Source organism: Candoia aspera, chromosome 18 (assembly GCF_035149785.1).
Source record: "Candoia aspera isolate rCanAsp1 chromosome 18, rCanAsp1.hap2, whole genome shotgun sequence".
NCBI lineage: Eukaryota > Metazoa > Chordata > Lepidosauria > Squamata > Boidae > Candoia > Candoia aspera.
Genome location: NC_086170.1, coordinates 8833642 through 8846545, shown reverse-complemented (window position 1 = coordinate 8846545; position 12904 = coordinate 8833642). Strand labels below are relative to the sequence as shown.

The following is a 12904-nucleotide window of genomic DNA, read 5'->3' as shown; positions in this document are numbered from 1 at the left end:
CCTACACCCGAAACATACATCAACATGCGGTGTTTCAGGACATCCTTCCAGTTTCTTCTTGTGGGATTCTTCCTCCTCATTCTTCATCGGCCTTCTGGAGTACGACCCATTCTCTTCTCCCAGCATCGTTGCCCTGAAAAGACCCAAATGCAAAGGATGTAGGGAGAAAACAATGTCCCCAATCAGGCTCCAAATGTTTGGAGTGGGAGGTGTGTTTGCAATTTTAAACACCTGCTGCTGGTGCCTGGGGCGAAGCACAAAACGGCGATCATGCAAAATGCCAATTTACAAAAATGTGCTGTGTTCTGCCATGCGCTTTCGCCCTGTAATGGTATGTGGGGAAGACCTTGGGAGACGGGGCGAAGAGATGCTGCCTAGGGAAGGGTCAGATAAGAGAGGGCCTAGCCCTCAGCTGCATAATGGGTGGAGGAAGAGGCTCGGAAGGGACCTTCCCTAGTTTCTCAGGCTGTAAAAGAGATTTGTACTTTCAGCCTTGCAAGATTCTGTCCATGTAGCCTTACAAAAAAAAGTAGAATTAGCTGATCCGGTCATGATTCCTCTCTGGTCTACCGGGTAAGGCTGACACTCCCTCACTTCCCACCCACCGGCTTGTCTTTTGTCCTCTTCTGGGGAGGTGGATAGACTTCCAAATAAAGCATTAAGTTGCAGCCCAATCCTCTTTTCTGAAATGGCTATGAGAGCCCTTCAAGGCATTCTTTAAAATAAATACAATGGCGGAGACTCATGCAAAGGAGATATTCTGGTGGGACGTCAGGCGTTCCACACGTTGGCCTCCCCGGACGGCCTGGGTGGGGCGCCCCATCCAGCTCAAGTCCACACCTGTGGTTCCAATAATGCTGCTTGAAGTTCTCATAATAGGGTATATCGATGGCGTCCACCTCCCAGGTGCTCTGGTCATAAGACAAGTCCTTCCATTTGACCAGGTAACGAACCTCTCTCTTCTTGTCAAAGCTGAGGAGCAGAAGACGACACGGGGAGGTATTAAAGCTGGCCAGGAGTAAACCTGTACCCCTTGACCGGCAGTTCTGCTATTCCGAAAGCTAACGGAGAATGATTCTGAGCCCCACAGGGAAAGGTGACCAGCCGAGGTCCCATCTTACACCACAGGCCTTTGAACATCCCTTGTTCGGCAGCCCATGTAAGATATCCAGGTGGGTTTCCAGAGGTACCTGATTATTCTGGACTAAAGGGTGGATTCGAACCGGAGACTTGTGAAGAATGCTAGCTGCCACGCCACACTCGGCTGACTACGCACGATGGTCAGGCGTCAGCGTGCTAACCTGTCCACAAGTTCCCCGATGACTTTTCCCTGCCTTGTCCCAACTGGCGGCCCCATTCGTTATAACGACCCTCTTCAGGTGAGAACACGGATTCCCGGACTCACCTGTGGTTGAGGATACGGTGAATCATCATCCACTCGGGCTTTATGCCGTAGCGGTAATATTTCTCCTCCATCTTGGCATACTGGGGGTCTTTGCTCTGCCTCTTCTCCACCTTGCCATCCTCGTTGCCGGAGTCGTAGTCAAAAGCGGGTGGGCTGTCCATGTCGTTCTTCCTTTGGTAGTTGCGGTACATCACAGTGTGATACAGCTCCAGCTGAAAGAGGGCGTTGCAGGGAGGGCAAGTCAGCCCGCTGGGTCTCCAGTTCCCAAATCCTGAGCCGGCGAGGCTGACGGCCCTTCCCCGACCGCTCACTTGCCTGCAGCTCCTTCACCCATGAGCAGTGCCAATAGGACCGCCCGGCCCACTTCACAAAGAATTCTCGCTCCGGGATGCCTCGCAGAGGCTTGGGAGGTGGGGCCGCCAACTCGGGATCCACCGTGGTCACGGTGCTCTCCAACAGGGCCAGGGGCTCCTGCCAGGTCCAGTAAAGGATGCGCTGAACTCTCCCTTTTAATGGTGGACACTGAGGAAAGCAGAACAACTGGCATCACTAAAACCCAATTCAGGGTCTCCCAGCCAAAAAGCTTGTCTTCTTGTTGCCTCTTCGGCACAGCGCTCCATCTTGGGAATGCCTTCCTCAGGGAGGCCCGCCTGGCACCGTCCTTATTTTTTCAGCAACTAACGAAAATTTCTGAATTTGCTCGGAGGCCCTTAGGCAGACAGGGGGGCTTTAAGCTGACAAGCGGCCTCCTCTGATTCTCTTCCCCATGTTGTTTCACTTTGGGTGTCGAGAACAGCTATCTTTTTTAAGGGTGGCTTGGGCAAAAGGGTGGCCACATCAGATGGCAAGGGTGGGGAAGGAAAAGGAAGGTGGAAAAGGGTGAAGGAAGAAGGAGGGAGTGGAAGTTCTCCCGCGGGGAAGGGGGAAATTTAACAGCAAGTGCCACGCATCTGGTAACGTCGTGCGAAGGAAAGCTGACCCTTGGGAATTTCAGAGGAAGGAGCGTTCAGGGAAAACTTTCAGAAAAGGTGATTCAGCCGCAAGAGGAAAGGGTGAGAAAAAAACTCAAAGTGACCCCACATTGATCTTGTTTGGTATAAGACAAGGTAGAGAGAAACTTGGACAGGCTTTCTGGACTCGGCTGTTTTAACCTACTGCAATAAATAATTGTAGTAGGTTAAAACAGCCGAGGGAATCCCAGCCACGCCTGGCTGGCCTCATACGGCTGACTCGTTGGGAGGCCCCACAACGCCAGCACTGCCCTCTCGGGACACCGCCGGCATCTCCGGGACACACGGATGGCGTTCCGAGGCCAGTGCTAGAAGCCCAACTCGGACGGCAAAGGGGCCGGAGGACGCGAGGAAGGCAGGTAGACACTCACTGTACAGCGAGGACACAGCCATTCACCGTTGGGGATTTCTGGCAGAGGAGGATTAAGGCAGTGCGTGTGATAGGAACACGGACACGTGTCGCAGCACAGCAGCTCTCCGCCGTCCTTGCACACGCGGCAGAACTCCATGTGGTCGTCCTCCTCCTCGCCCATCTCCTCCTCTTCCCCCACCTCATCTTTTGGGTCCCACTGAATGCCCTCCTTCTCCTGACCAAGAGAAAGGCAGAGTTGAAACCCGCAGCGCCCCTTTGCCCTGCCACCCAGCCCCTCTGCCCGGCCGGCCAAATCATTTCTTTTGCACAGGTTGATCCCCAACTATAATGGCCTGTGGGAACAGCCTTGGGAGACAGAAGGAAGAGCCGCAGACTAGACGATGGTCGGATAAGAGGCAGCTGAGCCCGCAGCAGGAAAAGGGGCGTGGGAAGCGTCTCAGAAGGGACCCTCCCCAGTGTCTTGGGCTGTACAGGCGATAGGAGAGCCACAGACTAGACAATGGTTAGATAAGAGGCAGCTGAGCCTGCAGAAGGAATAGGAGTGTAGAAAGCATCTCAGAAGGGACCCTCCCCAGTGTCTTGGGCTGTAAAGGTGAGGGGGGGGGGAAATACCTTCCCACTTGCACAATTCTATTAATGCAGCCTTACAATTCGTGGTTTGTGCCTCTTGTCTGGACTACCTCGAAGGGCTGACATCAACTTCCCAGAACTTCTGCACTGAAGGGGTAGGAACCACAGGGGTCTCCCTACCCCCCCCCCCCCAATTCCAAGCCCAGGAATGAAAAGTTCCTCCTCAATTCTCAGCCCATTTTTAGCAGTGGGGAGGCAAAGCAGAAAACTCCCCACCTCTCCAAAACTTGCCATAATCTTTCCTGGCACGTGTCTGCCATGCAACGAGGCAATCATTCTTGGAAGGAAAATGCAGGCAATGGAGTGATTAGGCAGCCTCTTTTATTACCCCCCCCCCGCAAAAAAAAAACTTTTAGGAAAACGAATGGTGCTCCCCCCCCCGATTATGTTTTTATGTTTAACCGTTTGATTGTTTTTAAAGAAGTTTGTGGTTATTTTGGGGTTGATTTTGCACTGCTTTCTCGATCTTTAACTTTGGAAGCCGCCCAGAGTCATGGCAGTGAGATGGGGGTGCTATATAAACATAAGAAACGAATACGAAATAAAGCGAGTAAGCCCTAAAGGAGAACAGTTTGGAACAGCACAACGGGGAGCTTTGCTGGGAAAGGTGGCTGGTTTGTGGTTGGCCACTGAGGACCCTTACGCAGTGCGGGCAGCTCCATATGCCTTCTGGGGCCTTCTCCAGCTCTGGATCCAGACAGACCAGGTGGTAAGCCCGTGGACAGGTGTCGCAGAGGATGATCTCCCCTCCCTGCTGGCACACCTCACAGTAGTCCTGGTGGTCAGTTTCGTAGCCGTCGCCATCTTCAGCTGGAAGGCAGAAAGCAGGGATGGTGTAATGGCATGTGGGGAAGACCTTGGGGCAAAGAGATGCTGCCTAGGGAACGGTCAGATAAGGGAGGGCTTAGCCCGCAGATGCAAAATGGCAGGAGAAAGAGGCTCAGAAGGGACCCTCCCTGGTTTCTCAGGCTGCAAAGGAGACGGCGGGTGGAATTGTACTTTCAGACTTGCAAGATTCCGTCAATGTAGCCTTACAATAAAGTAGAATTAGCTCATCTGGTCGCGTTTCCTGTCTGGTCTACTTGGTAAGGCTGACACACCCTTTCTGAGAATCAGCTTTAAAAGGGAACGGTCAGATAAGAGAGGGCTTAGCCCTCAGCTGCATAATGGGTGGAGAAAGAGGCTCAGGAGGGACCCTCCCTGGTTTCTCGGGCTGTAAAAGAGATTTGTACTTTCAGACTTGCAAAATTCTTGTAATGGTATGTGGGAAAGACCTTGGGAGATGGGGTGAAGACGCTGCCAAGGGAATGGTCAGATAAGAGAGGGCAGAGCCCACCGCTGCATAATGGGCGGAGAAAGAGGCTCAGGAGGGACTTTCCCAAGTTTCTCGGGCTGTAAAGGAGACGGGGGAGAGATGTACTTTCAGCCTTGCAAGATTCTTGTAATGGTAGGTGGGGAAGACCTTGGGAGATGGGGTAAAGACGCTGCCAAGGGAATGGTCAGATAAGAGAGGGCAGAGCCCACCGCTGCATAATGGGAGGCGAAGGAGGCTCAGGAGGGACCCTCCCTGGTTTCTCAGGCTGTAAAGGAGATGGGGGGTGGAATTGTACTTTCAGACTTGCAATCTTCTGTTAATGTAGCTTTACAATACAGGTAGTCCTTGACTTATGACCACAATCGCAATTGGAACTTCCATCGCTAAGCAATGTGGTTGTTAAAGTAACTCAGGCCCGATTTTATGACCTTTTTTGCTGCGGTCATTAAGTGAATCACTGCGGTTGTTAAGTGAATCGTGTGGTTCCCCATTGATTTGGCTTGTTGGGAGCTAGCTGGGAAGGTCACAAATGGCGACCACGTGACCCCGGGATGCTGCAGCTGTTGGAAATACATGCTGGTTGCCAAGTGCCCAAATTTTGATCATGTGACCATGGGGATGCTGTGACGGTCATAAATGTGAGGATCGGTCACAAGTTACTTTTTCCAGCACTGTTATAACTTCAAATGGTCGTTAAACAAATGGTCGTAAGACGAGGACTACCTGTAAAGTAGAATTAGCTTATCTGGTCGTGTTTCCTGTCTGGTCTACCTGGTAAGGCTGACACCTCTGCAGGGGCAAGTGGCCAATTTGGACTTTGGGGACTTGTTACCAGCACACTCACAACATGGTAGCCCAGTGGGCATGGCCAATCAGGTGGCAGCAGAGGGGTTTATGTTGCCCTCTCCTTTCAATCACCCCCTTATAAGAGGTCTCCCAAGATCACCAGACTCACCTCCCTTTATCTTCTTCTTTCGTCGGCTCCTCTTGCCAGGACCGGTGGAGGATTCGGAGCCCATGGAAGAGCCCTTGATGCCGGCGCCATCCAGCTCGGATCCTTCCCATTCGTCCTCCTCGCTCTGCCAAGAGAAACCGGGCAATCTGTCTGGATACTGTCGCCTGCCTGGCACGAAGCTGGACAGAATTCCAAGCCTGCAAGACCACTGGGGGATTGTGGGACCTCCCAGAATTCTCCATGGTGGCCAGGAATTATGGGAGTTACAGGCCACGAGAAAATTTCCTGGCTATGTCCCAGTCTCCAGAAAGGAGGGAGGGAGGGAGGGAGGGAGGGAATCACTTTTCCATTAAAACTGAAAGCAAGTTTCTAGTCCTCATGGATATCAGGATGCACTGGGACTGGCATGGAACACGAGTGCTGAAATCTCAGCACCCGGAGGGAAGGCCAACCTGATTTTCGGTGACCGGTCTTGTAGCTTTGATACCTTTGCCTCTCCTCCCAGGAGGAATAAGTTCAGCAAAATGAAACTGTGTGCTATTATAAAGCCATTAATGAGATGCTAGGAGAGGGGGAGACAGCCTGGAACTCGTGACCTTTTTTCAGAATTGCTTTTATTTCTGTTGTTGTTAAGTCACCTCCTGCATCTGTGACTTCTGCAGAAAGGAATTTACTCACTGAGGAGTCTTTTTTCCTCTTCCGGGCGATCTCCCCGAAGCGGAATTTCAAGGCCCCCATTCTCTTCCCTTTCCCCCGTTTTTTGCCATCTTTAATCATCTTGATCTTCTTCCGCACACCAGGACCTGCAAGACCAAGGAGCACGCTGCACTGTGCCGGGCCTGAGAGCACAGACGTGGCGCCCGTCTTCCCAGGAAAAGATGTGGCTGCTTTAAAGCACTGCAAACAGGAGCGATGTTCCTGCATGCTCCAAAGTATCCAGTCCTCATGACTATATTACTCCCCTCTACTTTAATCGAGCCCCGGTAATCTGACCTTTCTTATGGACTAGCAACTTGTAACAACTGCACGGAAGGAGTTGTTTGGACTGCGCTGAGCAGTTGGGACTCAGCCATTCCTAGGGAGGGATCATCTTGGATAGAAATATGTAATTGCAGGGTGCATTTTGGGACTGGGGAGAGATGGCCATCTTTTTCCCTGGCGTGTACAACACAGCCAGCAAATGACGCAGCTGCTTTAAAGGGTAGGAGACCAATGCTAGAATCAGACTCCTGCACACTCCAAACCACTTTTCAGAACTGAATCAAACCCAGTCCTCATTATTCTACTATTCGCTTCCGCTTCACTTTCGCCTCAGCACTCAGACCTTTCTTGTGGACTAGCAACTTGTTAAATACATTGCATGGAAGGAGTTGCTTGAACTGCAATGAATTTCTAGGTAATTCCTAGAAAACTAACCAGGAAGGGATCATCTTGGATAGGAAGATCTAATCACAGGATGCAACTGGGACTGAAAAGAGATGGCCCTCTTTTCCTGGAGTGCAGAGCGACACTAAGGAATAACATAGCTGCTTTAAAGAGCTGAAGACCAAGGCTAAGATCACCTTCCGGCATATTCCAAAACAGATTTGGAGATCAAATCTGAAGTGGCCCTATTCTATCTCTGGTCCCTTTTCTCTCAACACAAAATTGCTAAGAGCTGTTGGCCACCCCTCGGTTTTGCCAGCCCCTCAACTTCTGGAACCCGCTCTGACTCCAAAGTGAAGATCTTCCCAACCCCACAGAAAGAGGATCCCTCTTCTCCTGCCCCCCCAAGAATTCTCCGGGACTCTCTCACCTTTGCCGTCTTTCGTCTTTGCTTTCCGGAGGGTGGGCAGGGGAGGCACGGTTGGCACCTTGTGGGAGCCAGGCAGGAGCGGGCTGGGCATGACGCCCACCGTTTCCACCACCGTGGCTACTGCGGCAGCGGCTGCGACAGCCGAGCTCCCCCTGAAGGGGCTGTTGGTGCTGAACTCTCGCCACTTGGCCCCAAGGACGGTCATCATTTTGGACATGGGGATCTTGGGGTTCTGCCTGGCCACCAGCGGCCTGGGGAAGAAGCCAAAGGAGCAAGAGGATTCTTAGCAAAATAAGGACTGTAATAATATCGCCACGATTATCCCAAGAATGGGGATGAAAGCATCACTTTTCTCTGTCCGGAAGAGGCACCAACATCGCTCAGGGTCATTGTCGAAGCTGGTATCACCGTACGTATTAACCTCTGCATCTGCCCTGGAGTATTGCAATTAAACATTAACACAGATGCACAGATATTCTTAAACGTGTCCCATTTTGGAGATGAGTAGGGTAGAAATGCCAGATGTAAATAAGTATCTGGGGTTTTGGTTCTTGATGTACGTTTGTTGTGTTAAGACCGGAGATCTCAAGTCCCATTTGGCTGCTGGGGAATCTGGGGAACCGGTGGTGGGCGCTCTCGCAAAATGTCTGCCGAGAGTTGGGGGCTGGCCCAGTCACATAAGAGCCGCCACGGGGAACGTAACAACGTGCAAAGCCTAGATTTATCCAAATGCCTGCAGCCACGCCCCTCACTCTGCATCACACCGAGGCTCAGAATCCAACAGTTAGAGGAATGCTGCTCCTGCACATGAAGGTTCTACAGCTGCTAACCACTCCTACCAGATCTGGCTGTGCCTACCTTTTTTTAGACCCATACACCTCTTTGACCAATCTCCCCCTTCTGCAAGACAGAACCAGGGCCTGGGGTTCCTACCCCATCCTGCCTGGAGCTGTCAGCCTTGCGAGGTAGACCAGGCAGGAAACACGACCAGATGAGCTAATCCTACTTTATTGTAAGGCTACTGTCATGAGTGAGGATGGCGAGCAGGGGGCTCCCATCCAGACTGTCAAGTGCATGCGTAGCACTGATGAATTGTTCAGCCATTCAAAGAGACACAGATCGGGACCGCCTTAACCTTTGGGGGTTATATGTCTGGGTTTTTCCCACGCTTCTTCAGTTTGTTAGGATTCCTGTTAAGTACTAGTAATAAATATTAGAGACCAGTTCCTTGTCTCAGTGTGTTTCCTGGTTGTTAGGACAGCTACATTGAGAGAATCTTGCAAGGCTGAAAGGACAAATCTCCTCCCTGTCTCCTTTACAGCCCGAGAAACCAGGCAGGGCCCCTTCTGAGCCTCTTGTTCCACCCACATTACTGCTGAGGGCTCAGCTGCCCCTTATCTGGCCATTAGCTGCGTCTCTTCACTCCATCTCCCAAGGCCATTCCCACCTACCATGACAGGGACCAACCAGGAATTTACCCACCTTAGAAACTGGCTAAACGCCTTGTAATTTGTCAGCATGTGATAGTCATCCTCCGAAAAAGCGTAGTTCACATCATCCAGGCCCCATTCATCCATCAACTGTGCCGAAGTCTTGGGTTCCTCCAAGGGATGCAGAAAGATCTTGGCTTAGCCGGACAGGTTCCCCCATCCTCTCCTGCCCAGCTAAGACCACAAATCTTGGCTCCCTTACTCTGGTTCTAAGCCCCCAATTTTACTTTGTAAGCTTCCTTCCATGCGCATAACCCCTGAGGCCATCTAGTCCAGCCCCCTGCTCAGTGGAGAAGCCTACAGTAGAGCATGGCAGACTGGTGGCTTGCATTCAGAGGGGAGCCCACCACTTCCCTGGCCCCACCATCTAGCCCCAAATTCAGCACTGGAGCAGAGCGACGGCAATAAACCACATCGAGAGCGGTGCCTCCCGGCCACGATGCCAATGCTCAACTCCAGATGCTTTGAACGTGGGTACCTTCAAGCCCCCGTCTGCATCCTCTTCCTCTTCTTGCTGCCTCTTTTTCTGCTTGGCATTTTTCTCCTTTCTGTCTTTCAGTTTCTTCTTCTTGCTGTTGTTCGGGGCGTAGTTGCTGGCCTCGCTGTCGGATTTCTCCCCCAGCTCCGCCTTATTTTCACAGAGGCCGCCTTCCGGGTTGCCCTAAATTTCATCCAGAACAAACAGGCAAACTAGAGAAGTGAGGCAGAAGGGAGGGAAATGTCCATTCTCCTGCACTCTGGGGGAAAAAATGTTATTAAATTCATAATACAGCTTTATTAGATCAGGATGGAACTTTGACAAATCCTTCCTCTGTCCCTTTGAATGCTACCTTTACTGTACAGATAGCCCTCACTTAACGACCACAATTGGGACCGGAATTTTGGCTGCTAAGTGATGCAGTCATTAAGGGAATCTGACCTGATTTTATGACCATTTTTGCGGTGGTGGTTAAGCGAACCACGTGTCCATTAAGCAAACGGCATCGTTCCCTATTGATTTTGCTTGCCGGAAGCTGGCTGGGAAGGTCAAAAATGGCAGTCGTGACCACGGGACGCTGCAACTCTCGTAAATGCAAACTGGTTGCCATGTGTCCAAATCGCAATCCCATGACCGTGGGGATGTTGCAACAGTCATAAGTGTGAGGACTGGTCACAAGTCGGGGTTTACGCCATCATTAAGTCTGAACCATCACTAAACAAATGGTTGTTGAGCGAGGACTACCTATACTGCAATTCTCCAGAAACAAAAAACGACACCCATCCTGTTAAGAGTAAGACGCTGGCTGTCACTGGGTTAAAAGTCTCCAGTTCCAATTGTATATTAGCCTTTAAAACCTTCTGAATCAGTGTCTTTACTGGATTTTCAGCATTTCTCTGCAACTCTCGACAGGGAGGATTGGGGGGCAAATAATGGGTAGCCATGGTCATTCTTGCAGAGAGCCCTCTGCGCGTTTCATTTAAATGCATCTCTCCTTCTGCTCGGATCTCCTAGGAAGGCAGCTTGCAAAAGGATTCAGCTACTTAGGAAAAAAAACAGCAGCCAGAACATCTGGGATGAATGGACGCACAGAAAGATGGCCCTAAGGGCAGAAGGGGGCTTCCCCACCCAGAGATCTAATCCTGCAGCCCACCCGGGCTGGATGGCGTTACGGGACAGGCTTCAACTTTTCTCCAGCGAGAGAAGACGGAGACCCATCATTCCCTGGGTCAAAAGTTCTTCCTGCGAGGCGAAACCGGCAGCATCGGGCAGGCCCATCATCCCCACCCAGCTCTATTTGCTGATAACCTCCAGCACCTCCCTGCTATCTTAGTATGGGAACTGTAGTCCCAGTTGTGAGGACAACCTCGAGGAGGAGGAGAGGGGTGTGTTAGAACAGACGGGCCATGCTGCAAAGGTCCCTCTACGGCCGTGTTTCTCTACCACAGCCACTTGAAGATGGGTGGACTTCAACTCCCAGAATTCCCCAGCCTACCTCTTTCTTCCTCCGCTTGACTTTGGGCACCCTGCCGTCTTTCACTTTCTTCGGCTTCTCCTTCTTCTTCTTCGGAAGAGCGACCAGCTCCTCGTGGAAAAGGCCCTCCAGCGCGTCCAGCATGCCGTCTTCTTCTGGACAAGACAGAGCAGAGGACCCGAAGGGACGGGCATTACAAAGCCGGCGTGGATTTTTCCGGAGGGAGCAGCCTGACGCGAAAGTCTATTTAGGGCTCTCGTTCATTTCACTTCCCCACCTTGAATTCCCACCCACTGCACCCCAGAAGGGGAAAAGCTCCAGGATTTGTCCCAAAGCTCCCTGCCCTGAACCGCTCGGCAACTCCCTCCCGGGGTTGGACTAGATGCCCTCTGAGGCGCCCGCACAGCTTGGTGACTCTTTGCCTTCTTTGCGATTCCGGGACCAGCAATTAATCCCTTAAAGCTCCCGCACGGCCTGCAAAAAGCCAACCCTCTCCTGCAGTTTTGTTTTTTCCAGGACCGCAGCAACAAATAAAAGGGCATTCTGCAGAAGGCGGGAAGGAAGGAGGGAGCGACGCTGCTGGGGCAGCGCCAGGCGGATGCCAGCCTCCCTGCTTCAGGAGCGGGCTCAGCTCCAAGCCCTTGGAAACCCGGGCAAAATTCAGCCAAGGCCCTCATCCCGGTCCTGCCAGGAGGGTGGCCCCAGCCGCCCCAGAGAACCTCCCCGGTCAGAAGCAGTCTACCTTAGCCAACAAGGAAGCAACCCCAGGAGCGACGCCCGCTCCCACCCGGGGGAGCGCCCGGCGTGGGAGGGGGGCCCTCGGGGACGCACAAGCCCGCGCCCCCGGTGGAGCCTCCCCGCCCGGGGCAGTCTACCTCCGAGGGCGGGCGCCCCGGGAGGCCGAGCGCGGCCGCCCGGCAGCGTTGGCGCCCGGCTGGCGGGGGAGCCTCCCGGGGCGGGCGCAGTCTGCTGCGCGCCCGGCCCGGCCGCGGACCGCGGGCCGCGCCGCCTACCTGAGGCGGCTCCGTCCTCCGCCGCCCGCATCCTCGCCGGCCGCGCCCGGGGCGCTGCGGCGGGCGAGGCGAGGCGAGGCGGCGAAGATGGCCGCGGGCGGGGCGGGGGGCGCGGGGGCGCGCGCGGGGGCGCCGCCGCCCCCACCAATGCCCCCCCCCCCGCCGCCGCCGCCGCCGCCCGGCACGTGCCCGGCGCGCGCTGACGTCCAGTCTGGTTGCCCCGGCAACGACATCCCCGGCCGGGCTGGCGGCGGCCCCCGCCCGCGCGGAGGGCAGCGCCGGAGCCCCGCGGCGCGCGACCCGCTCTCCAGCCCGGGCCGGCTCGGCGGACGCCCCTCCGCTGCCCCGCCGGCCCCGGGGAGGCTCAGGCGGGCGGGCCTCGCCCCCGGGTCCCCCATGCTCCCTCCCAGAATTCCCCAGCCGGGATGTTTAAGATGGGTGGGCTTCGACTCCCAGAATTCCCCATGCTGCCTGGGGAATTCTGGGAATCGAAGCCCACCCATCTTAAAGTGGCCAAGGTTGAGAAAGGCCAGTCTCGCATTGCGTGTGAATCCACCTCACTTGTTCAAGTCTTTCTTCCCTGGCATCCACCCTGGCATCTGGGAGTCCTAGTCCCGCCCTGGCATGGAAGCCGGCTGGGTGACCTCGGGCCAGTCCCTCTCTCAGCCCAGCTCCCCTGACAGGGTTGCTGTTGTGGGGAAAATGGGAAGAGGAAGGAGTACTAGCTATGTTCACTGCCTTGAGTTATTTATTAAAAAAAATAGAGGGATGAAAATAAAATAAATTAATAAATCTCCCCTGGCATCCACCCAAGACCTATTTATATGGCCCTGAACTCCACGGGTTCTCAAACACTATGCCCTCCATGTTGGGCTCCAATCTCATAGTATTTCGTCAGCGAAGCATCCCCAAATTATCAGAAATTATGTCCGTGAGAACGTTCCTTTACGTCAAAGGAAAATGAGC

General features: G+C 53.5%; 1 protein-coding gene across 1 annotated transcript in view; it reads right to left on the bottom strand.

Moving 5' to 3' along the window:
- Nucleotides 1-12336, bottom strand: part of CHD5 (chromodomain helicase DNA binding protein 5) — a 42570-nt gene extending 30234 nt beyond the window's left edge. Inside the window, exons 1-14 of the mRNA XM_063317700.1 lie at nt 11939-12336; nt 11713-11894; nt 10947-11080; nt 9452-9634; nt 8966-9084; nt 7484-7734; nt 6367-6491; nt 5689-5812; nt 4062-4228; nt 2787-3002; nt 1721-1927; nt 1406-1617; nt 841-972; nt 19-133 (exon numbers count right to left, since the gene is read on the bottom strand). Coding sequence (XP_063173770.1) covers nt 19-133; nt 841-972; nt 1406-1617; nt 1721-1927; nt 2787-3002; nt 4062-4228; nt 5689-5812; nt 6367-6491; nt 7484-7734; nt 8966-9084; nt 9452-9634; nt 10947-11080; nt 11713-11894; nt 11939-12336 — 2565 coding nt within the window. The remainder of the gene's footprint in view (nt 1-18; nt 134-840; nt 973-1405; nt 1618-1720; nt 1928-2786; nt 3003-4061; nt 4229-5688; nt 5813-6366; nt 6492-7483; nt 7735-8965; nt 9085-9451; nt 9635-10946; nt 11081-11712; nt 11895-11938) is intronic.
- Nucleotides 12337-12904: the final 568 nt, after the last annotated feature.